The sequence below is a fragment of the Scophthalmus maximus genome, chromosome 5 (assembly GCF_022379125.1).
Source record: "Scophthalmus maximus strain ysfricsl-2021 chromosome 5, ASM2237912v1, whole genome shotgun sequence".
NCBI lineage: Eukaryota > Metazoa > Chordata > Actinopteri > Pleuronectiformes > Scophthalmidae > Scophthalmus > Scophthalmus maximus.
The window spans coordinates 23,325,001-23,352,954 of NC_061519.1; the positions used below are offsets into that span (position 1 = coordinate 23,325,001).

General features: G+C 43.9%; 1 protein-coding gene across 4 annotated transcripts in view; it reads right to left on the reverse strand.

Moving 5' to 3' along the window:
• LOC118311009 (piezo-type mechanosensitive ion channel component 2) overlaps positions 1-27,954 on the reverse strand; it is a 73,902-nt gene that overhangs the window by 19,791 nt on the left and 26,157 nt on the right. For 3 of the 4 annotated variants that reach the window (XM_047332035.1, XM_047332034.1, XM_035634475.2), the window contains exons 8-28: positions 25,422-25,596; positions 23,303-23,422; positions 22,260-22,295; positions 21,132-21,243; positions 20,333-20,514; positions 19,250-19,480; positions 18,447-18,567; positions 17,510-17,703; positions 16,817-16,965; positions 16,051-16,224; positions 12,319-12,641; positions 10,289-10,449; positions 8,240-8,416; positions 7,948-8,070; positions 7,018-7,218; positions 6,717-6,921; positions 5,949-6,050; positions 5,048-5,213; positions 1,828-2,071; positions 1,398-1,515; positions 491-647 (exon numbers count right to left, since the gene is read on the reverse strand). In XM_047332035.1, the coding sequence (XP_047187991.1) occupies positions 491-647; positions 1,398-1,515; positions 1,828-2,071; positions 5,048-5,213; positions 5,949-6,050; positions 6,717-6,921; positions 7,018-7,218; positions 7,948-8,070; positions 8,240-8,416; positions 10,289-10,449; positions 12,319-12,641; positions 16,051-16,224; positions 16,817-16,965; positions 17,510-17,703; positions 18,447-18,567; positions 19,250-19,480; positions 20,333-20,514; positions 21,132-21,243; positions 22,260-22,295; positions 23,303-23,422; positions 25,422-25,596 (3,471 nt within the window). The remainder of the gene's footprint in view (positions 1-490; positions 648-1,397; positions 1,516-1,827; positions 2,072-5,047; positions 5,214-5,948; positions 6,051-6,716; positions 6,922-7,017; positions 7,219-7,947; positions 8,071-8,239; positions 8,417-10,288; positions 10,450-12,318; positions 12,642-16,050; positions 16,225-16,816; positions 16,966-17,509; positions 17,704-18,446; positions 18,568-19,249; positions 19,481-20,332; positions 20,515-21,131; positions 21,244-22,259; positions 22,296-23,302; positions 23,423-25,421; positions 25,597-27,954) is intronic. The other variant, XM_047332033.1, reaches the window with a different exon arrangement.

Genomic DNA, 27,954 nt, shown 5'->3' on the forward strand with positions numbered 1-27,954 from the left:
CCAAAGACACAATGTTCTCAAGAGCAAGAACGGCCTTTTCTGTTTGTGGGGGGGATTTTGACAATGTGTTTGCATGACAGTCTCTCTTTTGTTCCCTGTGAAAAATCGGTCTATCTTTTCATTCACATGTGGTTTTGCTCTCTGAAAAGTCTCGGAGCAACGGAGCATTTTACTTCCCGAATGAATCATATTCATAAACTTGTTGAGTTATAAAAGCAGAGGTGGACCCAATACCACAAAGTCCAATGCAACAACTAATATTGATCGTTGCACATCTAAAAGAACCTGTTCGGCGTTAGTTTCACACTTTTCCTCTCCTGCAATTTCGCTGCAACCCCACAGGGTCTGTTCCACAAATCCCACAGAAACACACAGAGAGAATATTCTACTAGAGAGGGTCTGCATATGGAGAGCGTCCCCCTGCACCAGTGTCCGACCTGTGACCCTCCCGCTTGCAGCGTCCCTGCTGCTGCACAGCTCAGGTGTGTACCTGCACGCCAGGATCTGCGACGCCCTGATGTCCGCCACCACGTGGAGGAAGTAGTAGCTCATGAAAACCCGTCTCTGCAGCAGCAGGAAGGCGAAGCAGATGCTGTCCCAGATGATGCCGGCCTCGTTGCTCGGCAGCTCACAGCGCTGATCGGGGGCTGGAAAGAAAAGGACGACAGACGGGTAGCTCAGTTCTGAGCTAATGACTTTTCACACCGCTGTGAATTCACTAATGGCCTAACCAATGATCTGCAATGGATTAGGGATCATCAGCAGGCTCAACAAGTCAAGTAGAATATTTATTATCCGGTCGGCGGGGAAATTGAGTTGCAGCCCAGGCGTTAAAAAACACTTACAAACCATCATGAATACAACTTTAAAAACAAACACTAGACAGATGACAGGGGCAAAAAAAACCCACATGATCACAACACGAGCAAAACAGAAATGATCTTAGGTCCAGTCGCATCATTGGTGCAAATCCAGCACATTAATTGCCGTACAGACAAAAAGGGTTTTGAATATTTTTTGTTGTAGATATTGTGGATTGACATGAACTCTAATGTAGATATTAATGTCGACTGTTAGTGTAATTTTATCATGCAATTAATGTATAAATTGTTCCCCTGCGTTTTGTGGCGGCTTTCCTATTTTTTATTTCAATTGCTTGTGGGATGAAAAGGAACTGCACTGAACTAAACTAGTTTGAAAGATTAAAAGTAAACAAGGAATTGAGTTTATCGCCCACTTTGGAGAAATTCTCAATCTCGGCATGGTGTGTTGGCTGTAGCCAAACTGCCGAAGGGGTTCACCTCATGTTGTGCCCAAACATTTCCAAAATTAAAAAAGGAATTTCCAAAATGGCAATTCTACAATGCGGGTGGTTGAATGTTGAGTTGCTCGCTCACCCAGATGTTCCTGGTCGGTGTTGATGTTATAGCCGTTGATGGTGCAGGCCAGACTGAGCAGCTGGATCGCCCAGCACTGCTTCTCGATCAGCGTGTTGATGTAGCCACACGCCAGGATCTGTGGACAAATACTCCTTTACTGTATCCCTCAGTTAGAGCTTTGGTTTCATGTATCATATGAGATCAAATTAAAATAAATGAATGAATGAAAAGACGCGGTGGACCAAGCTGATTGATTAAATGCAAATCATTTAAATTACGTATAAATGATTAAATATCTTTGATTTTCACACAACGCACCGGAGGTGCCATTATGAGCCCTGCGAGACACACACACGCGAGTTAAGTGTTAAACGTCGTTTCATCCTCCTCATGTATACACATTCCAAATCAATGCATCCTCATCGACAGCTCGCGGTCGACGACTCACCGATAGCACGTTCTTCATGGTGATGACGAAGATGTTGTAGGCGATCAGGAAGTCCCAGTAGTGCAGGATCTTCTTGATCGGCTTCAGCAGCAGGTCCCCGCCGAAGAGCAGGAAGTAGAAGCAGGCGACCAGGTATCCCATGCAGAAGACGCTGATGCGCGTGGTGCCCGTGATGAAGATGATGGTGAGGACGAACCAGAACAGGTAGCTGAACATGATGACCTTCAGCATGTCCAGGTACGACCTACGGGGCGGAGGTGAGGAGGGGGCATTGTGAATGGAAACCAGTAAACGAACAGTTGACGCTATTTTTTCGATTGAGGAGTGTCAAAATTGAATAATGTTTTTTTCAATAGCACAGATGGGAAACGGTTCAGGTTCAGGTAAGTGAACTGAACATACTCTGTGTGTGCATACTGCATCCTCATGTATACTCATGGCATGCTGCATTCATGTCATGCAGGCAGAATGGGAAAAAAATAGAAGAGCCGATAGTTACACCTGACCTAAATAGAGCCGATTTCATCATCGTACCAAATTATAGCTGTTCTTTGACAGAATTAAATCAATAAAATCATTTTTCTAATCTGATTTCTGCTATTTGAATCTTATTCAAAATGAAATCCACAGTGGATAAGTCCGCTTCCCAAAGAGGATCAGTTGCACGAGAAGATTAAAAAAAGAAAATGTATTTCTGATATTGAACATAAAGAGGCTCAGACATGCACCTAATGAAACGGTCTTGCAGTCTTCATCCGCTGATAGAGATCAAGTTAACCACCTGCTATCACATGACATAATCCATACCTTCGTCACCTGATGACAACCGATCACCATGACACCCGAGCAACTGGCCGATGAGTATTTGATGCGGTGGAAAGCACCAGAAATAAACCACGGAACATTGAGTTAAGACGTTTTACAGCAAATCTCACTCGAAGCCTAGAGACAGATTCATATTTACATTTCTTTCCCCTTTGATGTTCATATTGCTGCTTCATTTGACAGAGCACTGCAGAGACAGGAAAGGTGCGGAGGCGTTCATGTTCACAAGCTGACGTCGACCACATGGATCCCGGGCCAGTTGAGCCAAGTTGCCAATAAGCAAACATGTTCACCACATGGTAAAAGTCAAAACAACATTTCAGTGCATTTTTGTTGCCGCGCGCATAATCCGCCCATCAATCACACTCAGCGTATCACTCAGCGCCAGGACACCGGTAAGAGTCTAATCAATGAATGGGAACCAGAGCCGAAACCTGACTCCTGTCACTCAGCACGTGCACTATAGCATGTCCCGTGTGAGCGTGTGCGTCTGACATGGTAAACACGCGTCGTGCACGGATCCTGTGTTCGTCATTAGAGACGGCTTAGTGCAGACATGGGAAGCGGCGTGCGCTCATTTGCAGGACCTGGGGAAAACAATGGGACCACAACAACAGCTGCACAGTTTAGGAGGCGGCTCCTGATGAAGTGCGCTCGGGTCGGACGGCGCGTTGATGGGCCGGAGTGAGTGTCCGTCTTCATCAGGCGGAGAAAATACCTTTTTCCATACATAAAAGCTATTTATTGAGTTAGAGCACAGGGCGAAAGCGTCTGAGTCGCGGAGTGACGGACAGAGTGTTGTTTTTTTTTTTGCGGATTATGGATTTTCTCCCCCACCCCGTATCCGTAACTCGATCCTGGAGGGAAGCGATGGAATAAGTGCAGCGCTGCCGTGGCGCGGACAGACGGGCAGCGCGGCTCTCTCTTCTCCCGGCGAGGGCTTGTTGATGGACACAGAGTGCGTTAATAAAAGACTTGTCCACTTTGCGCATCAAAACAGTGGAATGCGAGGAGCACATAATCAATGACTGTGGACAGGTCAGGATGCTCTCGCTGTCTCTCCGACTCCCTGCCTTCTCAAAAACGCTCCGCTCACTCGTTTTTCTTTTTTTTTTTTGATGTGCAAAGTCAGTATCAGGCTCTGGATTCACAAACGGGACCGCAGCCAAAATGATGAATTATGCATACGGTGGGTATTCGATTACATCTCTCACTAAGCTACTGTCATCTGTCAGTTTTTTCCTATTTACCTCGGATAAGGGATTCGCTGAGCGGGTATGTTCTCATTCAGCAGCGCCCCATTTAAGATTACTGCAGTTTCACAGTTATTAGCTTTCTACTGAGACTTGTGGACACGGACAGTGACTCGCTCTGGGGTTTTCCTCGTGGCTGTCGCTGATTTAACCGACGAGTTTGCTGATTTATCTAGATCCTCCATTATCTGCCGTACACACCAGGTATTTTGTCTTAATGTCCGACGCAAATCAAACCCACTAACACAAAAATAATGTGAGAAAATGGCACGCAGGAAAAACTGCACTCATATCAATTGTAAATCAAACGTACAAGATTAGAAGTAATGCGAAAGAAATCATGTCATAATGACAAAAATTTAAAATGACAGATTAGCTTAATCTGAAATCTCTTTTCAAAAATGCTTCAAATTTAAATAATGTTTTTAAAACTACCAAATATTTTTGGTGTATACGACACTATGTTGGATTGAGTCAGTTGTGTTTTTTTGGCAAAGTAATACTTCTAATACTTCTACTATTACAACTACTACTACTAACAATAATAACCATAATGGTAATAAAAATAATGATGATTCCCACCTACAACTTGTCTGGTAAAATAGCATTAAGCAACTTGATCAGATGGCGAGAATTCGCAATTACAGTCCACGGCCCTTTGCACTTCTCCAATTTGACACTTACACATTTAATCCCAGTTTGAGAAAGAAACTGGGATTACAAAATCAGACAAGGGCAGCAATTTGTAATTAATGATCCTAATTGATATGTAGGATTTTACTGCTCCGTACAATTTCATGATTTGTCTACAAATGTTCTGGGAAGTTTTTAATAGCTCCACTCGTTGTGAATACATTTCAGTTTTGATTTAATTGCAGGCCTCCAACGTCATTAGGCATCAATTAAGCTGGCTACTCCGCTTCCTCTCCATTTCTCTGGGCTGTTGTGCCGCACGTTAATGCCGATTCAGTCGAGCTCCAGCGGCACCAAAATTAAAGCACAATCTAATTCAAGAGGCAAAATACAATGCGTGGGATTGTATTGCCATGTTCTTTATTAATACATCCCTAATAGGAATTAGGTTTGAGCCATTCCCTGCCGCAGTGTACATGTCGGTAACATTTAGCGTGAAGTCGCCGCACCTGCTGTGGATGAAGTCGGGGACGGGGTTGTGGACGCTGAAGGAGGCGGCGTCCAGGTCCCGGCAGATCTCCACGTTGTCTCCGGCCATGATGCGGACCGCCGCCTTGTTCTCGTCGTCGAACACCTGCCTCTGAAGGGAGGCGCACAGCAGCAACATGAAGTCGTCTAGAAAAGACGAGCAGGCGTCACTCTTGAGGCTCACACCAGAGAAATAAAATCAATACGTATTTTTCGATTGATCTCCAAAACAGCACTTTGTATCAAAAACAAATATGACATTTGTCTTTTCTTTTTTTTTTTTTACCTTTGAACAAAACGAAACTAGCTTGAATTTAGTTGTATACGTGTCTACATACACTCATCTACTCTAACTTGAATCACAAGATTATAATACCCTTTGTTTGAGTATTTCCATGTTATGCTACTTTATACTTGTACTCATCACATTTTTCTAGCAAATATTGTCCTTTTTTTACTCCAATACATTTATTTGGAAGCTTTAGTGACCTATTCAAATTTTACATAGAAAACAAAACATTTGATGTGATATTTTTACTAGAGTATAATACAATACAAAACATTTACTTTTTACAATGTAAGTATCTGAATACTTCCTTCACTACCTGTGGCTACTTTTTTATCCATTCCAAATTGATCTGTTTCATAAATTCAAGGTTGTTGTGCCTACACACGCACATAAGAACAAAATCACCCTTTTGGTGATATTATTGTGTTTTTGTTGTACTATGCGCGTACAGTCATAACTTAGTTTTTCATCTGTGCTCTGCTGTGCTGTAAGCCCAATCCCCCCCGAGCGGGACAATAAAGAAACTGAACTGAACTTTTTACTTCTCCTGCAAACAAACCCCCTGTTTGACTTAAAAAAAACAAAACACCTACAGACGAGGAACGACGAATTGGGCCTGCTGCGGAAATCTGGAATGTAGAGCCACTTGACCACGTTGGAGTCTGTGAAAGAGCTGGGAAACCTCCAGGGATAGTCTGAAATGAAAACACGCACCATTATCAGCCCGGTACAAGCCAACATAGAAAAATGTCCGGTTTATTTGTGGAGCAATTTACAAAGAAAGGGCGGGACTGGCAATAAGAGGGAGACACGGCAACAAGCAAAAGTAGACAAAGTGCGTCCGGAAGGATCAACACCTTTTATGTGATGTTCCCTTCTCATGAAACAATCCTTTTCTGGAAGAATGTAAAACGAGTCAAGGCCTGAGTGCAGCTCTGGACCAAGATATTTTACATAGACATGTATTTGGATTCTACTATAAATACAATTTTACTGTACCAGTAAGTTAGAGCAGCAGGGAATATCACCTTGACACGACAGGCAGTTTTAGCCAAGTTGTCAATCGCACCAAAAATTGACAGACAATGAACAACAATTTAGATAGAACATTAGTAATTTGTTTCATTTGACATGCAAAAATGCAAAACATATAGAATTCACTGCTTTTCTGCTTTTTATACAATCAGAAATTAAAAGGTTTGGGTTTGGGTCAATTCATCAAAGAAAACAGGCAATTTGAAGATGTGCACCTTGGTATTTGGGAACTTGTAATAAGCATTTTTTTCAAATTTCTCTACTAAATGATTAATCTACTGAATAGAAATCCTCTTTGCGGGTATGATCCGGGCGACAGCACCGACCTTTGCAGGCCGCGGGTGGGATCCCGATGCAGACGAAGTACTGCACGGTGAGCATGCAGGCCAGGAAGCAGCAGTACTTGGGCCAGATCTCGGCGATGGCCTTCCTCCTTCGCCTGTACATGACGGCTATCAGGGCGAAGCCGTGAAGCATGGCGTAGAAGTCCATACGCTGCCCGATGACGTTGACCACCAACAGCAGGCACGTCTGCGCGGGACACGCACGAAGAACAAACACATGAAGTAATAACAACAGATGGAGCACAACATATGCATATTCAGATCTTCCCCAGTTGTTTCCGACCTCGAGTCCAAACTTGTAGAAGAAGTAGTTGATGAAGTATTTGATGAAGCTGACGATGCCGGTGTCCAGGTGCTGCCGCGTGATGTCGTGGAAGATGATCCGGGCGGCGGGGGGCGACAGCTTGTTCCTCAGTCTGAAGTATCCCTGGTGGCGGTAGATGGTCACCTCGAACGCCAAGAGGGCCAACATCAACAGGTTGTTCTGCACGGACGGTGACAGAGCAGCAACACGGAATTCTATTTTAAATATTCATTTATGTTGTTGATTATGCATGCCGAGATGCCGAGATTTATTTGTCTCTCTCACAAACACAGCGACTTAAAGGTGCAGTTTGATGAAATGAGTACGTACTAATTACACAGAGTGTGCAGTAGTGAAGTAGTGTAGAGTTAAATAAAAAGACATTTTTCAAAATAGGAACATTATTACTAAGCAGAAGAGTTTAGGCAAGTAGTTAAAGAGAAGATGGAGAGATGAGAAAAGAAATATTGATATAGAATATGGAAATGTTTAAAAAAAAGAGAGGTATGTATAAATGTGAGTAAATATACATGCGAGTAGAGTACAGTACAGTTCAATAATAACGCTCAGATATTATACATACAATTAAAGTTGAATTAAAATACTTTTGTAATTTTATCCCCAAAAAACACATTACATTATCTTATTTTTGATGTTCACTAGACTTAAAAAACAATGTAAGTCGTCACTTGGGACAGGTGGAAGTTGAGATTTTAATTTTTAATACCCAGAAGTTTGAATATTGTGCAATCAAATCTTCTGATGTGTCCCTTTATCTCAATAACATCTTCAAGTATTCACACTGAAACCGCTTCGGATGAAGAAATTGCTAATTTTTTTTTTTTAATTGAACATTTTCTGCCACGTTCATGATCGAAGTGGTCCTTCCCGTGCGTCTCCCCTCCTCACCCGGAGGTAGCCCAGCAGATCGTCAGACTTGTCCAAGCCCACCCAGTTGGTTGGATCCAGAGGTCCCTCGTAGAGCAGAGACTCCTGCAGCTCGGTCTTCTGGTCGACTGAGTAGTTCCCTGACTGTGGACGGAAACAATGAGTGTTTTGGATAGGACTCTTCTGAAAAGATGTACAATCTAATTAGGATAAATATGGAAAAGATAGACGGCGAGGAGAAAAAAAAAAGGAGCAGTATATGTACAGTGGTCTACACAACTCGGGTTGAGAAGCGGTTACTGAATGTACTCACCAAAGAGCAGTTCCTGGAGTAGGAGGGCGGGTGAATGGACTTCAGCTGGTACAACATTTTGCAAACGATGACGACGCAGGTCCACACCGTGCAGACACTGGAGGCGAGGGGCCGATACTGGCTGTAGGGCAGGGCGAAGGCCCAAGACGCCAGGAAGACATAGTTGAACAGAGTCACCTGCAATGACGACAGAAAAACAAACAAACAGCTCACATGAATCCATTTACCACTGACATGAGAGACAGACAGACAGAGAGACAGAAAGACAGAGAGACAGAGAGACAGATAGACAGATAGACAGAGAGACAGAAAGACAGAGAGACAGAGAGACAGAAAGACAGAGAGACAGAGAGACAGATAGATAGATAGATAGAAAGACAGAGAGACAGAGAGACAGAGAGACAGAAAGACAGAGAGACAGATAGATAGACAGAGAGACAGAGAGACAGAGAGACAGAAAGACAGAGAGACAGAAAGATAGATAGATAGATAGATAGACAGAGAGACAGAAAGACAGAGAGACAGATAGACAGAGAGACAGAAAGACAGATAGATAGATAGACAGAGAGACAGAAAGACAGAGAGACAGATAGACAGAAAGACAGAGAGACAGATAGATAGAGAGACAGAAAGACAGATAGATAGATAGATAGACAGAAAGACAGAAAGACAGAGAGACAGAAAGACAGAGAGACAGAAAGACAGAGAGATAGATAGATAGATAGATAGATAGATAGACAGAGAGACAGATAGATAGATAGACAGAGAGACAGAAAGACAGAGAGACAGAAAGACAGAGAGACAGATAGACAGAAAGACAGAGAGACAGATAGATAGACAGAGAGACAGAAAGACAGATAGATAGATAGACAGAGAGACAGAAAGACAGATAGATAGATAGACAGAGAGACAGAGAGACAGATAGATAGAGAGACAGAAAGACAGATAGATAGATAGACAGAAAGACAGAGAGACAGAAAGACAGAGAGACAGAAAGACAGAAAGACAGAGAGACAGAAAGACAGAGAGATAGAGAGACAGAAAGACAGAGAGACAGAAAGACAGATAGATAGAGAGACAGAAAGACAGAGAGACAGATGGATAGAGAGACAGAGAGACAGATAGATAGATAGATAGATAGATAGATAGATAGATAGATATTGATCCCAAACTGGTAAATTCGAGTTATAGCAATAACAATTCTCCATTTGACAATCTTTAAAAGGATAATTAAATGTCACTTGTACGAGTTATTTAAAATAAAGAGGTTGAAAAAAGTAAAGAGAGTCGAATTTAAATACATCAAACTGGACACATAAAAACTGGGGGTCAAGAACTTTTAAATGAAAGATTATGACTTTACATAAATTCCAATCTATAAAAGTGACCCAACAGACTAAGTACGAGGAGCTAAACCGCTCAAACAGTTCACAGTTTCCTAAACTCAGAGTCCCGATGGAAAGAAAAGAGTAAGACCTTTATTTCCCATCCAGTGACTGTAACAGCCATTAAGTTTTAGTTCAAACACGTTAAACTTGGACAAAAGTGACACCTTTAAACACGTGATTTTGTTGCAGGTGCAGACAGAACCACGGAATATACAATGCTACAAGTTGCAATTGACTTGTTTTAGTTGAGATTTCAGTTTGACACGATGATACACGGGATGAACAACGATTCACTTTCACCTTTCAGTTTGAACAAAGTAGATTTAACTATACAGAGAAGCTCCTCACTATTTCTCCCATTCATCCGTTTTACAGACACAGCGATGATGGACTCGTCTCCGAATGCCACGCCCTCTTGTAGTTCATGCACGACTTGCGGACGAGATTCAAGACTTTTAGTTTGATTGCCAACTCACGATTCGGGGGCAAGAAAAAAAGACAAAACAGCAGGAACATCTGGAAGCCTGTAACGTTACCGCCTGAAATGACGGGCTACTGTCGAGCTGACAAGTCCAATCGGAGTCAAATAGGAAGGACACGCGGGGGTTTGCCGGCCTGGTTCGGTCGAATCTCTAAATCCCGAGCCTCTCTGCCTCTCTACCTCTTTGACGGAGACCAGGACGATGTAGCAGGACACGATCTTGATGATGTGGATCTCCAGCAGCCACCAGATGAACAGCTGCAGCTTGTGGAAATACTCCAGGAACTTGAGGAAGAGCACAGTCAGACGGTCGACCACCAGGTGCCACTTGTTTTTCAGATCTACAGAAGGAGAGGTTCCAAAAAAATAAAAAAAATAAAAAAAATAAACAGGACTGAAGAGGCACAAGTGGAGAGTGTTTCAAAAGTTTCACCTCACAATTACAGCAGCTCGGTTTTAAACACTGTTATCCGACTTCTGGCATTTTGCTTGTCTTCTTATCAAGCTGTAAAAGACCGATAACATGATTCTCTCTTCACACTTCAGGAATAAAGATATTCTAGATGTTATTATTATCTATTAAGCTTATTAGAATAACTGCCACAGTCTGACACATCGTAATCCTCTGTGACAAAGTGGCCTATTGCTGTCCAAACTATTAAAACCGCATCATCGAGCCATAACCTGCTGATGTCCCTTCATTACCATTTCATATCTGCAGTTATGTACAACAAATAACACCAAATTAGTAAGGTAATGCACTGACGATCTAACAAAGCTGCATCTTTAAGTCGTCAGAGACACATTTGAGTTAAAACAATGTGTTGATTGACTAAGAAAATGGCCAGGAAGCAATTTTTTTGGGGAAAATGGGAAAATAAACATCCGCAATAGGTTTTGTTTGTCCTCTACTGTAGTAAAAACTAAATTCTGTTGAGTTTAACAGCATCAGTTGGGCAAAATCATCATTTAAACATCACCTGATGGGACTTTAAACTTTATAGACAATATCAAGATGGATGGGAACCGAAGAATTCTTAATTTACAAGCAAATTCCAAACTGTTACCTGTTTAATTGCCTGAGAAAAAAAAGACTTCATATTTGGCTTTGTGTTCTCACGAAGGACATAAAAACACTCCTGCCACGGTTTGCTGCTTACGTGAGACATATTGTCTCAGGTTCTAATAGAGGCCTCATTGTTAAGATAAGAAACTCCGGGCGGGCGTATAACTCGTATGACCTGCAGCTCATTATGAGCCGAGAGGCCCTGCAAGCAGGGTTGTGTTTTTATCACCAATTTTATTCCCCGTGTATATGAACAACATTTTTTTAATTTAGGGGCCGTGCGACTTTCTGCGTAAACAGCTTCAGCTTCAGAGAGAAACAGGCGGCGGGTGCTTGAGCTTCTTCAGGAGAGACTTGGCCTTTAAAGTTTGCATGCGACGCACGAGCGGGCCGAGGGGCAACAGGCCGAGAGAGAGATCTGCTATAATTGTTACTGCTCTGTATATAGTATTTTTTATTCTATATTTTGTGCATATCTTATTGCTTTTTTAATATTCTGCTATCCACAATAAAGGATTATCTCATCTTACCCTATGTTATCTCAAATTGCGCACACTCTCATAGTTATCAGTCCATTAAATATGCCCGATTTTTTTTCATCAAGATTCATGAATTATTCTCAGGAAAATCAGTAAAAATGTAAAAAAAACAAAAAAAAAAACTGGTGTAAAAAGTGAGTGATCAAAAATTCCTGGCTCCGCCCCTTTGTCCAGATCTATGTAATAATTTCATTAAAAACTTTCTTGGACCACGTCATGCCCGTCCATCAAGTTTCGTGGAAATCTGTTTTGGACATAAAATCCTTTATTTTTTGTATTTTTTTTCATAAATAAATTTCTTTTGCATAGTCGTTTTTCTCGGTCACTTTAAACTGGATTTACGAAAACCATGAAAGAGAGTATGAGCGCGCACACAAGACTTCCACGCTCGCATGTTGGCACGAACACATGATATTTACAGTGCACGCCTACTAAACCAGCACGGCGCCTCAATTAAATCTTCTGGGGTTTTTTCGACCGTTGCCCTTCCGGGATATTGCGATGAGCAGTTTCATTTAACTCCGTTAGAGACTAACCGACCAGAGAGAACGCCTCGTAGTCGCAGAGCTAAAAAGGCCTTGGCTGCGTCGCGGGCGGCCGAGTACCTGAGCTCTGCTCCGTGGTCGGCTCCGGCTCGGTCCCCGTGCTGCACTGGTGGCTCTCGTCCGTGCTGGACGGCCGCGGGTCGGAGAGGCTCCCGGGCTTCTCGCCAGTGGCGTCGGTGGCGTCCATCGCCACCACCAGGGCCTGCTTCTTCTCCGTCTCCCACCCGCCCTGCTCCTCCTCCTCCTCCTCCACCTCCTCCTCCTGCTGCTGATGCTGCGGCTGCTGCTGCTGCGGCTCCTCCCGCTCTCTGGGCAGCGCCGCGTCCACCGAGTTGGCGCTGAGCATGGTGAGGTCGGCCAGACTGCTGTCCAGGTGCACCAGCCTGAGGACGTGCGAGGAAGAGTTAAAACGCACAAAAGACACACGTGCGCAGACTGACACACACCGAGACACACACACACACACACACACACACAGTCAACCCTATTTCTATACTTGCGAGGACTTTCGGTGACTTGGACTCGTTCAGTCACTTCATTCTTTCGGGGATATTGTTTTGTCAGGGGCACACTTTTGGAGTCGGTGAGTGGCGGTTGGCAAAAATCTCACCGCAGGATCAACTGACCGTCGCCGGGCTGCTGTGAGGCCTCGGATCGTGTTATACAATCTCCCTCGGCCGAGGCGGCTCAGCCGTCGCGAAAGAGTAGATGTTCAAATTTCCATGTTTCTAACCACTATAAAGGATCTTCTTGTCCCCCGTCGGCTCAGGGTCACGCATAAAAGCATTTTTGGCCACAAATGCTCGACTTCAGGACTATTTACCTAAACTGTGGACGGTGTCGATAAAGTCTATGAACCTCTCAGCGGGCCTCATAAAGCAGGAATGAACAACTCTTTGGCTCCAACTTGTCCTTACGATGTCAAAGCTGATCGCACCGTGTTATGGTGATAGAAAAACGACACCATCCGTTCTCATATTGTTCCCCCTATACCGTGAGCCTTGCTTGCACCATGTTATTCTCTTGGCGCCCGCAGAAAAATGGGGCCTCAATTTACGGCACAAGGGAAAGGATGGGACAAAGGAGAGGACACCGTTCTCCCGGTGTCTATGCCCGGTGGTGCAAGTGGCCGACGTCGGAACAGACGAATTGACAAAGACAACGCGACCTCGCAGGAGAACATTTGAGTGAGTCGCGATGCCAACGCTGACGCCGGTTAACGCCGGTCGACAGAGGACGGGAGTAGGAGCTTCGCCATCTCCAAAGTGGTGTGGACGACTTCCTCAGGAGCTCCGAGGAAGAGTACCTGCAGCGTCTTTGCGACGGAACGTGTCTGTTGCACCTTAGTGGCATCGACATCATGTGGACTGCGAAGAGGGGGAAGATTCGCCTCGAGAATATTTTACACAGCTGAGCAACGTCCGACGGTTGCACGGTTGCAGAGTTGGTCGCATGAGGATCTTTTTGCCAACTACCCTGTTGAATATTGAGGATTTAATCGAGTGTCAAGAGGCCCCCTAGTTAATGTGGTTGGTACTTCAGCTTTGGCAAGTGTGAAAGTCAGTAAATTGAAAAAGAAAGAAAATCTGAGCCTCCTGCTTGTAATTATGACTTGTTGATGTTCTAACATTCATCTTCTGTCCTCATAAGTATAAAAAAAGAGTACAACACACACTCATTCACGTGGCCCGGGTGATTCTGAAAAAGCTCCGGTGCAAACGTTAGGATGAGCTAGACGAACATCAGGGCAGCGCTTCATCAACAGGCATTGTCAAAGAAAGAAGCAGTGCACATTCCTTCTGCATTCTCAGAGAAAACAATCCATGTTATTTCTTCCTTTTTTGTTTTTAAAGTGTCTGACTTTCTTTCTTTTTTTTCTTGCAACAGCTAAACGCTAATGTGCCGAAGGAGGGAGGAGATGGAGCGGGGGTCAGAGGTCGGGTGTGGCTTGCATGAACTGGCTGCACCATCAAGACATGTCGTAATCCAGCGTGTCACACTTACTTGCTCGGCTGAGCTGGGATTTTTTGCTTGATGCTGCTCGGAAACAATGAGGTTAGACAGAGAAGTCGGGGGGAACAGTGAGTTGAGAAAACCAACAAAGACATTCCCGTACAAATAATGTACAACACTGGCCAACAGACTCCTGTGGTTCGGGGGGGGGGGGGGGGGGGGGGGGGGGGGAGACAAGCTTTTTTTTTCAGGGAGGACTGATTTCCGGGGGGTTCGGGTGTGGATCATTGGCAAGATACTCGAAAAGGAAGAACAGACTTTTAGATTCAAACATGCTCGAGAAAGAATTTTGTCCGTCACAAAGGCTGGAGGAAAACTACAGGAGACACGTAGAAAAATGGTTTTAGTGAGGAGAGGATGGGAGGGTTAGAGATCCGGGAAGTCCACAGAGGACACGAGGAGAGCAGTGAAGGCAACAGGCAAAATAATACGACCAGGAGACAGGAAAAACATCATTCCTGTTAATGAAACCTTAAAGAAAAATACAGGGATTAAAAACCTCCAGAGGATCATCGATGTACCATCTCAGGCAAAAGGGTAAAAAGGGGGGCGGGGGGGGACATTGACGCTCCAAAGGGTGAACTGGGATGTCGGTGGATGCCACAGAAAAAGCGAGCCCATACCCACCTATCCATGATCAGATAGACACGCCCACTGACTTTAGCATGGCTGCGAGACAATGGTGGCAGAGGAGAGACGGCAGCGGGTCACAGAGAGAAGGAGCAGAGCTGAGCTGAGCGGGCGGCAGCGACAACAGTTGGAGAAAGTCCACAACAACAACAACAACAACAAGAAGACGGTAAAAAGTTGCGATGGAACACGGAGCGGCGGCGGCGGCGGACGCACGATTGGAGAGCGGCGCACGGGATGATGCTTTAACAGGGCGCGATCGTCCAGTGCAGCGCAGTGTGATGACACAGTATTAATGGTTTGTATTATTTATGTCAAGCTCAACAAAGGTCCGCGGGGTTTTTTCATGCACACGTTTGTTCTTGTTCCTGGCTAGTGGGTTGGATGGATTATCGTTTATCATCTGTGAGTGGAATCATGCTATTGTGTTATTACAGTCAAGTCGCAAAGAGGGAGACAGCTGCTTTTCTGAAAACTTGAGGATGAGAGATTCATACAAATTTTCTTTTGAAAAAACCCCCAGAAGGTTTTCGTGACATCACTTGCTGCTGTTCTGACAGTTCTGACGACTCTTCTGAAGTTATGGATGAGGTATATTCCGTCCGACGCTCAATTGGAAAAAGCCTAGTTGCGATCCTTTTTGTCTTGGATCATGATTTAACCGACTCTATTGTTTTTACTAGAGAAGAAGAAACTGGAGCAGAAAGTGATGATTAGCGTACAAACTATGAGTACGACGTCATTGGACTTTTCATTTTACACAGTTGGGTTTGATGCGGGGCAGATTTAACGTCTTCAGGGGCAAAAACATTTGTCGTCGGATCCCTTCTGACCCCCACTGTACACGGCAGTTTCATCAGTTTTGTGATTCTGCATCCACTTACCATACTGTGACATATGTACTTACTTGCTGAACGTATCCTTATTAGTGTCCTGATAATGAGTTCAATCATCTCCCAGCTCAAGGTGATGATTTTGTTTTGTTATTCACGCAGTGCATGCATGCATGAATTAACTGTTATGAATTACTTAAAAAAACCCACAAATGATCTGGTTCCAGCTCCTAAAATGTGAATTTGAATATCATCTCAAAGTACTTTATATTTTGTAGAAAGCGTGCAGGTTGTGATTCAGTCGTACAGGCCTCACCTGTAGATCGTGCTCTCCTCTTTGGCCACCACAGCCTGGAGGTCCGTGAGCTGGAGGAAGCGGTCGTGGAAGTAGTGCAGGTGGAGAATACACACCAGCAGGAAGGAAGTAGGGATGAAAATCCTGGTGAACAGCTTGGCCACCGTGAACTGCTCCAGGCCCAGGTCCTTCAAGCTGCATAGATGGAAACATTACGAGAAAAATTAAAAAACAAGAAATGAGGCCTGATGTTATCGTCACTCGAATCTGAGTGACGAATCTCTCAGGTGTGAGTGTTTACAACAGCTTGAATGAAAAATGAAATAAAAAGTCAAAAAAAAATTGTAAATAGTTATTAATTGGGAGTTTTTTTTATTCATGTTCATACCAGCTCTTTTTTTAAACATCAAATTCCATTAACCTCTTTTTAAAACGGAAGCTATTAAACATGTTCATGTAATTTTGTTTGCACATGCAACAGTATTCGCTTCACTGCAAACAAACACGTAAATATCACGTAGGATTTGTGTTTCTTTCGTATTTTCACAACAGAAATTGTATTAAAAAGCATGAAAAAGCAAAGCTTTAAGGTAAAAACAAAATGTTATTTATGTTCGTTAGGCTTGAAACGCTATCTATTAACTGGGCGTTGCAGCAACCACCGCACGTTTCCCTCGTAACACCAGTGAATACAGACAAGTGAAAATCGAAGCCAGAACAGATGGTTTTTCCGCGTCTGCGTTGTTGGAAAGCTCTGGGCGGAGACGTCGTCTCGGGCCGAGCTCACCTCTGCTTGTCCATGCCCAACATGTTGGACCAGAACTCCACCGAGCCTTTGAACTGGAAGGTGTAGACCAGAGTGAGGACCAGCATGGTGTACATCACCACCGACATCCAGAAGTACTTCAGGATCCTTCGCCACCACTCGTAGTGCACCTAGGTAAAAAAAAAAGCAAGAAAAAGAGAGAAAATGATCGCTGCTCCACAGAGGTTGTGAATCATGTTACCTAAACAGCTACAGTGACTTAAATTAAACACGGAGGCCACAGAGGACATCTGGATTTGAGGGCGACTTTTCTGCGGTTGAGGTTATAAAACAGTCAAGAATACACTGTGGATTATGAGCTCGCTGTACACAAACTTTACGACGCTAATGAAATTGTCAGCGCCTTCTGTTTTTTGGGGGGGAATTGAAGTTCGGAAACTCAACAGCATCCCGCCCATATGCTAAATCTGGAATAAACTCAGATTTCGACACTTGGTAAACCGCCTTGTTATAACTGGTGCCAATACAGGAACGAACACACTTGACTTGGCTCCGGAGGGATTCAGAAGCCCTGGGGGTCGTGCCGACTAAAAAGAACTTTATTTTTTTGCATTTTGAAATGTACAGATCTAACACAGCAGTACAGTCATGCATAACTGTACGTTTCTGCAAGTGTCTCCCTTCGCGTGTGTGCTCCTGGCGTGTTTCTGGTACCTGGTAAAGCGCCACACACGAGAGGAACATCATCATGTAGATGATCTTGTACATGACGATGGTTCCCTCGAAGCTGACGATGAAGAACATCCCGCCGCAGATGTAGATCCAGTACTTGACCAGCAGAGCCATGACCATGTTGCCCAGGACCTGCATGATGTCCTGCTCGCCGCGCTCCTCGGACTCCTCCTCCTCTATAAAACACAGCAGCGAATCAGAGAACTGATGCACCGACCGACGGATGCTCGACAAAAAAACGCTCCGGTCGAATCAGACGACCGACCTTCCGAACCATCTCTGCATTCTGTTTGTACGTAAAGAATACAGCAGTGTGAATCACTTTTCATTTTAGTACTGCGACTATTAATCGATCAATTGATCACAAAAAAAAACAAATGAATGCTTCTGTGTTTGACGATGTGCTGCACTAGCTTGTCGTACATTTTAGTAAATTTCATATTTCCATGTTTTACATTACATTTCATCAAATCACCTCGTGGCCTCAGAAATTCGGACAGTTTTCTGATATTTTATAGACAAAATGAATCAACTGAGCCAGTTAGCAATTCAAAAAAGGTACAAGTGGACCTGGTTTCGAAAGGGAATGGGAGATGGGACGTAACATTTACTGCGTGTCACGACAAAAACACTCCCAGAATTGGGTGAAACAGAGCCCAAAGATTACAACGGCAACAAACTTCAATCTTTTCTATCCCACATCTACAAATGTTGATACGTCCCGAAACCCACCGGCAACTCTCAGGAATTTCACCAGTCCTATTGAGTATTAGTTTAGATACCAGCAAATAACCATTCTAGGTTGGTGGAATCTATAAGTTCTCCAACCAGTATAACATTTTCACAGGGTGGACGGTGCAAGCAGCTTATACAGTGAACAATATCATATAGCGCTTCTTCTTATTATACTATAACTTACCCCTCTTCTCCTGATCCACCACATGAACGTCTGAGAGTCCGGCGCTGTCCTCCCTCTGTTTCTCCCAGCGCTCTGTGAGCGTTTGTCTCAGCAGCAGCCAGAAGCTCAGCAGACACAGAACCTACACGCGGAATAAACACAAACGTTTTCTAAACTTACTTATGAATTGTCTAAACTTTCAGACATGTGTTGGGTTCATCTGAGACTTAGAATAAACCTCCCAAGATGTGAAATATAGTTGCATCTCAAGTTTCTGTAGGGGATAAAACATGCACTGTTTAATAAAACAGGAGTTTGAGTGATTAAAATAAAGGGGGGGGGGGGGGCGTGAGCAAGAACGTGGCCGTCTCCCTCTTGTACGACTCCCCTCTTTAATTTGATGACTTAAGTGTCATTTAGTCCAATGTTTATTTCCGAGAGTCTCACAAAATACATGCTGTCAGCTGAGTACCAGGCGTGTAGCGATTCTCCCAACCTACGGTTTGGTTCAGACCTCTTTTTTCATGATTTTATGGTGTTAATTATGAAACAAGAAATAGAAATTTGTTCCATAAGTAAAGTAATAGGAGCACAACAGCAGTGGCAGAAGGATGGATCGATGTGGCTGTGTGTGGGGGGAGATGTCACGGTTCTCCTGTAGCGGATTATGAAATTGTGGCCATTGAATCGCCGCATTAGAAATCATCGCACAAGCTGTCACTCAATCTTAAGGTCGGTTTCATAGAAGGCGTGGAATCACAGTGGAAAAGCTAATGCAGATGTAAAAAATGCGAGAGAAAAAAAAATCCTCTTGGCTCCCACACCTTGGATGAAAGTGAGTGGAAGGGGTTTCTCTTCTTGACAAAGAACCCTGGGACTTCAGGCATGTCCTCGAAGCTCCAGATGTACTGCAGGACTATCAGCAGGTTGCCGTAGGCGACCATGAAGGGGGACGACACCATGGCGTAGCGCCTGCGGTCCCTCACCATCCACAGCATGCACGACCACATGAGGAAGACGAACGTCAGCCAGCTGACGTATGTGATGCTCCACGCCTGAGGGGATACATACATATACATATACATATGATGTATAAAATATATCAACGGTTGCTTTTCTTTCACTCCTGTCCAACTTTTTTTCTTCCTACATTTAAATCTTGTCCATAAATGTGTTCATGGACCTTTCTACCACCATACACAGATTTTTATGGGCGTCTCTCGTCAACGTAGGGGAAGAGCCAGGACGCAATGTTTAATGTGAAATGCATGAACTGGGTGGTAAGGATTCAGTAGGTCTTATTTCATACTAGTTTTTTGAAGTTGCGTAGAAGAGAAAACTTTGTTCTTCACTTGAAATCTTACCGAGATTTTCATTTGCTGCATTTTAAAGTTTACAAGAGCTACTTGCGTTTCTGATCTGAAAGAGCTGTTTGGAAAAATGCGAGGTCACGACCAAGGTCAAACCAAGAAACTGCTGCTAAGGTTTTTTTAAACTGTGATTCATCCAGGGATGTTTAACTGACAACAGAAGCTCATTTGAGTAACGGAGGCGACAACCGGTTTCCTCCCGTTGAGTCATCCAGCAATTCAACTGGAGTTCGGTGCCTTGCTCAAGGGAGAAGTTGATGAAGGAGGCCGGGGTGTCAGGCATCTACGTAACACATCAGAAATCACTGAGACAGGCGACGCTGTACAAAGTCAGACAAGTCAAACTTGAAATCCACGAGTAACAGTGACTTGGGATGTTTTCACCTCTAACATCCAAATACTCGGACACGATTGCAGCCAGTTCTTGTGACGAAGCTGTTACACTGCGTCGTCATCATCATCATCATCATCATCATCATCATCATCATCCCCATCATCATCATCATCATCATCATCATGGTCGTCACCGTCACTCACCATCATGGCTATGAGAGCGCAGATGTAGCTCTGTTTCATGACGAAGTGGAAGACTTTGACCATCGCACCGACTCCTCTCTGCTTGATCCCGTCCTCGCCTTCCTCGGACTTCTCCTCTCCTCCGTCGAAGGCCGGGTCCTCCGGGGGCAGACACACCTCGTACACACCCTCGTCCTTTTTCTCTGGTTGGACGACAGAAACACGAATCTTTGCCAAAATAGTTCTCTCGTCTCCCCTGCGATTTGGCATTTCAGCTCTGGAAAGTTTGAGGGCAATTGGCAGAATCAAATGTATAAAAGAAGAGTAGAAATTGATTTATAAGCAGCTTTGACATACAGACTTTTAGCCCCTTGTACATGAAAAATTAAAATCTATGAAATCTGGATCTTACACTTGCCATAATACAACGACAAGTAGTATCTTGCATTCGACTCTCCCTGCATGGAAAACAAGTTTTTACATTTTTTTTAAACTCGACACACGCTGTTTAAAACACAAGCATTTTGTTGAAAAAGAAGAGTCGTATATCGTAATTAAATATTCTTCTGGGAAAATAGTATTGATTGAGTTACATGTAAGCTATTTAATAATTTTATCAACTGATGGTTGATTTTTGTTGGAATTGTTCCTGTGACTATGGGAAAAAAATGGCTTCCTGACAGAGTTAAACTTAATAACATTTTAATAATTATAAGAAAATACAACAAAAGTTTATTAATATGCAAAATGTCAATTTTGTCCTTTTTTTTCGCTCTACATCACAGGTTTTACAAGGAAACTGGGAAGAACTCATCCGTACCTCCATTGGGCTGGTCCATTTTGTACTGGGGGGTGGAGTACAAGTCCAGACAGACCGGTCCATTCTCGACTGTGACAAAGTCGAAGGACGTCCCGTTTGAGGTGGGCACGGCCTGTGGGTCATCATTAAAAAAAAAATTAAGAATAAGAACTGCGGAACTGGGTTTTGTTATGGAATCACACGAGTGCAACAGAATTCTGCCCGACAAAGACAAACAAGGAGTCCAAAAAAAAGTTTGTGTGATTAAATTCACCAACAAGTGCGTTTGTCTCGGCCTCAGTGGCCACTTCTTTACAACACGTTGTCTTTTTAAGGCAGTAACGGGATTTTACTTTTCACACTGCACATTGTTTTTTTTGTCAAATGCCCTTATGTGCATTTCCACAGTGGCTATAATCCTTCCTCCAATCCATGTTGGACATGAGAAAATTCCTTTATGACAATGTAGGTGACGAGGGACAAAAACCAGAGATCTCCTTCTGTGCAAAAATGTCCAGTCCAAGCTAATGTGAGGCGTCAGCGGAGTGAGTCAGACAGACGAAGCAATTACAGCAATTTTGTTGTGAAATATCCGTCTTTGCTGAGGAGCTGCAGAAGGGAAAGTGACTCACAGAAGTAGATTTGTCCTAAAAGCACTAAAACTTTTTAAAATACAGTAATATATACTTATACTACACTTATTTTTGGCGAAATCGGCCTCATATTAGCCTTTAGCTGCACATTGGTGAGACTGCAAACTGTGAAAAACTGTGAAAAACTGTGAAACTAGCTGTTGCTTCAGACAAACTTTGATCCATTAAACTCTCAATTTTAATATTTAGTATAATTTGCTTATGCCCCTCCATCTCCCCGGCTCAGAACAGCCTGTCAACTACAGATACAGGTAGTTTGAAACCAGGAGTTGGAGCAGAATGAACGGATCAAATGAACGGATCAAATGCTGAGGCGTTAACCAGAGGTTTATTATGAATACAGCTCTTGGGTAAGTGACACCGTGGGGACCTTGGTTAAAACTCCTAAACACAGGCTGAGAGGTGTGCAGTGTGAAAAGCACTTTGCAGTGATTCCTTCTCTGGGGGGAGGGGGGAGGGGGAGTGGTTATTAAGACACATCCAGAGCAGCCCCCACCTCAGTTGTACTGATGCCATCCTGCATGGAGAGGAGCTAGGGGGAGAAAAGAGCATAGAGGACAAGGTGTGTTATCGACGAGCTGCCGGAGTCAAAGGCCTCCCTGCTGCTTTTACCGTCGCCGATGAGCAGCAGCAGCGGCAGCAAAGCCGAGCTGCACTAACTCTGTTAATCGAGCCCATCGCTCATCTGTGTCCGTGCACACACACGCATGCACTCACACACACACACACACACACACACACACACACACACACACACACACACACACACACACACACACACACACACACACACACACACACACACACAGAAAGCTTTTAAACCTCAGGAGGTGGCCAGTGGAGACAGACTACAGACCTTAATATGGGAACAAGGTCAGCGTGTGTGCGTGTGCGTGTGTGTGCGTGTGCGTGTGCGTGTGTGTGTGTGTGCGCGCGCGCGCGTGCATTCACAGCTGAATCTTCCCAGGGTTGAGTCTGTTATGAAGGCGAAAGCTCGGGTAAAACAAAAACCTCAGCTTAAAGAGTTGATCTCCTGTTTTCTGCACTAAAATATTACTGCATTTTTTCCATTCCACTCAATTATCGTTTGATAGGCTCAACTGAATCATACTATTCTAGGGCAACATCAGTTTTCAATTGTAAGAATAAAACAAGGGAATGTGTTTGGGTTTTTTTGTAGCCAAGGCCTTTTGAAAGAAGTTCAACAATTCGGACGTGGAGGAATAAATTATCTAAACAGATCTTCATTATATTTTTTGAAAGACATGTTTTTTTACCCAAGTCCCTGTTATAGCCCCCACTTTATGGAACTCGCTGCCCATGGAAGCTAGACGGACTAAGACTCTAGCTTCTTTAAAATCCTATTCTTATCGCTAAATTTCTTATTTGCTCATGCTCCTCTGTCTATTTTTCTCATCGTATTGACCTGTTTGCTTTTATTTCTTCTTTGTAAAGTACTTTGTTACATTGTAAAGTTTACTATGCCGTGTCCGGTGATCCTCACGTCATTAGTCGTGCGTGTATCAAACCCTCACGTACGTTTTTCTCATCGGTGCCCTGGCGCGACCCCCACCACAGCTGCCTCTTCCTGTTGGCCGAGTTGCTCGTCCTGTTTCCGACCAGATCCTCCTCCTCGCACACGTCGCCGTCCTTGTCGTCCTGAAAAAACACAGATAGACGGTTACTCGCCGGGTCGTGGGATCAATCCGCCATTGTGCAGCGGAGAGAACGACAGCTGTAATCAGCCGCTATTGAGCGCTGTGTCACAGCGTAGGAGTGCAGCATCTGAGGAGGAGGAGGGCGACCTTTGAAAAAGAGGAAATTAGGTAGTTTTACTGTAAATTACCAGAAACTCTAACCATTGATTTTTTTTTCCCCGTTTATTTTATCCAGAACAAACAGTAACAGTCTTGACAGTGTCCGGGTGGCTCGAATATCACAAAATACACCAAAAAAAAGCACAAAAGATTAGTACTGGCACATGTGCCATCCTTTAATACGTATTGCCTATTGTTCTCTGTGCAGTTTCCTGTTTCAGGAATGTGCTTGTATGTATCTTCAAACCCGACAGAATAAAGCTGTTCCAGAAAACGAACAATGAATCATTTCAACAGAATAAATTGAAAAATATGATACACTTGATACTGATACACTTGTTAAGACTCTGATTTTTTGCATTATAGTGCTCTATAAATGAAATTTATTATTATTATATTATTATTATTATTATTAATAAACATCTTAACATCTCAGTAAAATCAGAATGCGACTTGGTATAATCTGTTCACACACACAGCCGCAGCTTCCTGGATGCAGCCGTGATGCCTGAAGAAGAATTACAGTTTTCATTATTGGTTCTTTGTTTGGTTCTGATTATGTTTGTAGAGCTGGTCATTGTGCTGCAGTAAGTGATTAAAAAAAAGGTAATTGCACATTTGTGAATTCAATACAATAGTTTGTCAGCAGGAAGCCCAGACTGCACAATCAAAACGTTGTTATTACACTGATGTTACTGTGTGATAACCTGTCTTTGTGTTTCTTTGTTGTCAGTCTGCAAACTCGCACACACACGCACACGCACACGCACACACACACACACACACACCTGTCCCTGAATGGAGAGATCAATGGTGCATACAGACCCACAGAATTACAGGGTTGTATTGACCCCCTCTATAAAAACGCTAATCCATAACTCCATTACAGGACAGAGGAGCTGAGCGTCGAGGTCTGAGTCAAAGGACGACGACGGGCTGAGTTCAGGAGCAGTGGTCCGCATCACGTTAACGTCCACTGATTGCAGCGGCGCAACCCTTTTTTCTCATTTTAGTATTCAGTCATGCAGATAGTTGTGGTTTTATTTGCCCGCCGTTGGTTTGAATTTTTCTTGGAGATTTTTATGGTCAATGGAATTTCGCAAGTGATGCCCCCCGATACATTTTCTTTTTCCACTTTCCAGAAACTATGTCCCAGTTATTCTGAATAATTCACAAAACCCACAGGGACTGAAACCATTTTATTGGAAGTACTTACTTAACATTTACTCTAAAAACTTTTGATGACCTACATTGTCAATTGGTTGAACTGAACCTTTAATTTCAATTAAAACCATATTTGCATTGCAGTTCTAATTATTCAAGTAAAAAAAAAAAAAAGGAAAAGAGTTTAAATGTTTGACTTCTAATTACGACTTCCTCAACAGGTCAATCAGAGTGGATTTAACCAGCGGCGTCTTAGTTATTGTGTAAAAGTTACAGGCAGCGCTGTAACAGAATCCTTCATGCTTCGTCAAACTAGACCGTTTCTCGGGTAACACCTGAGCCACGTAACAGTGGACGGACGCAGCCAGCGGTCGATCGTCCTGGAACCCTCCATCGATACAGCGTCTCTGGAGCACGAGGGCGCGTGGCTGCCTGGATCTATTTCAGTTCACTGTCTGCAATTAACCGTGGGGCGTCACGGAGGTGTCATGTGCTTAATTCAACTTCGCATGTTCGTTTGCTCATATTAAAGGCTCGTCATTTTAATTTGAGCTATTACTTGAGAGATTTACATGCCCAAACGTCCAGCAAACGCATCGGCTCCCTCAGAATGTTCATTCATTATTCAAATCATAGACAGACCCAAACAGACGAATGTCACAATGTGCCTTCCTCACCGTCAGCTGTTCGATGGGTTCCTGCAGCCAGAGGCGGATGAGCGTGGCCAGGGTGTAGTAGAGGATCAGCAGCATGATGGGACTCACAAAGTGGTACCACTTACGCTCCGGGTGCACCATGAGCTTCCATGTGTAGGAGCAGTTGCTCTGCACGATGGGGGAGATGCCGAACGCGCTGCGGGGAGGCAGGCGGGGAGAAAGTGTGAGGAGAGGAACAGCCACTTGAGCAGAGGTGTCAGCAGTGGGGCCTATGAATTAGCATTGACACAACACTGTATATAGATATCAATGTAGATATTGATCACAAACAAAGCTGTGTGATCGTGTGACGGTTTGATTTCATGAATAAGATCATAGAAACTTTATTCCCATAACGTGCTGTGTCTCTGTTTTTAGAGCTGCAACAACTCCATTCAACAACAACTGCTTTCGCAATAATAATTTAATACTTGATTAAAAGGCAAAATATCTCACGGGTCCAGGTTTTTAAATATAAGAGTTTGCTGCTTTTCTTTTCTTTCCCCCCCCCCCCCCCATTATTGTAAAATGTTTGTTCTTTAAAAAACAGTTTGTAGTGTAGATCTACGAAACGAGACACGTTAAAGATGTCACACTGGGCTTTAGGATAATGTGAGTGTCACAGTTTTCTTATGTTTCATATACAAAACAATTGATCAGTGAAGCAAATAAATAATCTGTAGAACAGCTGAGGATGAAAATAATAATAATAGTTGCAGCCCTGTTCGTTCAACTAATAAAGCTGCTTTAGAGTTTGTTACTGACAAAAAAACATAACTCTTTAAAGTTCATTGTGTAAAGCAACTTGGCATAAAAACTGCTGAGCGAGAGAAACAGAGGCGAGAAGTGGAAAAGAATGAACGTCATCAATCAGCGGATTCAACCGTTCTCATCCAGATAAGTGAACTCGGTTCATTCGTCACGTTCAATTCAGTTCAGAATATTGAATATTTGATCTTAAATCTTATCTGAACTGGCCCTGACTCATCAGTCAGTGGATTCAACTGTTCTCATTAGGATAAGTGTAAAGTCCACGTCATTACTTTCCGCAGCGGAGACGTAGGTCCTCCAGCTCCATCTAACTGATTATCGATTCCCGAAAACAAAGCGGCGAGGCGACGACAACGTGGAGCAGGTCGGGAATATCTAAGTGCAACCGGAGAGGTCGGAAGAAAACTGTGATTGTGAACAATAATAATAATTTAGAAGTTTTATTCTTTCCATAGAAAAACCAAAATATATTCAGCAGAATATATTTGTCCCAACAAATCCCCCAATTTTTGTTATTTATAGGCCTGTGATGTCAATAAACAGCCCACGGCCACATGCAGGAACAGTTATACTGCATATCACATTATCGCAGGCCAGAGGAAGACTCGAGAATCGCCAATTCGAGATGCTTTAGTTGGGACTTTTTTTCTCACTTTACGTTTTCGAGGAAACGGAATTCCCTGGAATTCAAAGACCCGCAGCCGGCGACTGTCTTTCTTTCTTTCTCCCGCCGTTGTGGACTCTACATGACGAGCTGTACTAGACAATCAACGCTCGGAATCTGGAAAGTGCACTGAGGCGCGAAGAAAAGAAAGAAAAGTCTGTTTGTACCACGGAGGATGCCACATGATTCACTGCTTTTTCCTCCGAGCAGAACAAAGGTCATCGACCCTACGGGAAGCGCGCTGACGTCCTCCAGTGACGACCGCACAGATTTAGAAGCCTCCCGAGTCTTTTTCTTCTCATGCCATGTGGAGGCGTGAGCAGCCCCCCCCCCCCCTCTGACCCCAACACACTTCCTGAATGGTTTCTCCTTCCCCACAGCTGTGGATGGAACTGCGGGTCACATGACTGGGGACTTCCATTGTGAGGCGGCGAGGCAGGAAGCGGAAGGTGGAAGCCGGGCCTCTCAACAGTCTCACTCGGCACCCGGCTCGGCGGCAAGGCCGAGTCACTGTCAACAGGCCCCCATCGGGGCGGGCCCCGGGGTGCGCCTATTGTCCGACGGGCGCACCGCACATATTCCAGCCATTAGAGTTTCCCTCTGACGGTGGGCGCAGGGAGGAAACAGGCCGGGAGCAGAGGAGAACGGGTTCCCTTTTTTAGTTTCACACAGAGGCGGCGGACAGAAATACCTCAGCGCCGCGGAAAGTCAACACGGACGCACGAGGAGTCGCCGTGCTGATGACGAGGCAGCAGGACTGTTTGGGTAAAAGACCTATCAGACGAGAAGCGGGGGCTGCGGGGAACTTTCCAAATGTGGACCTTCGAATACACAAATGAGGAGCCTCCTTCCGAAATCACAGCCACCCTCCCACATTCACAGCAGGAAACTGAAAAAAATAGGGGGGGGAAATGACGACTTTGATGAAAATTCAGACCTAACGTTGGAAAACGTTATGCGTTCTTATTTTATAGCTTAAAAAATTGTGATAGTATCCAGCATTTGACAGGGTCTGACTGTGGGAAACATTGACTTAGATGTTACTCCTACTGTATGGTCATCACATTACTTGCACACACA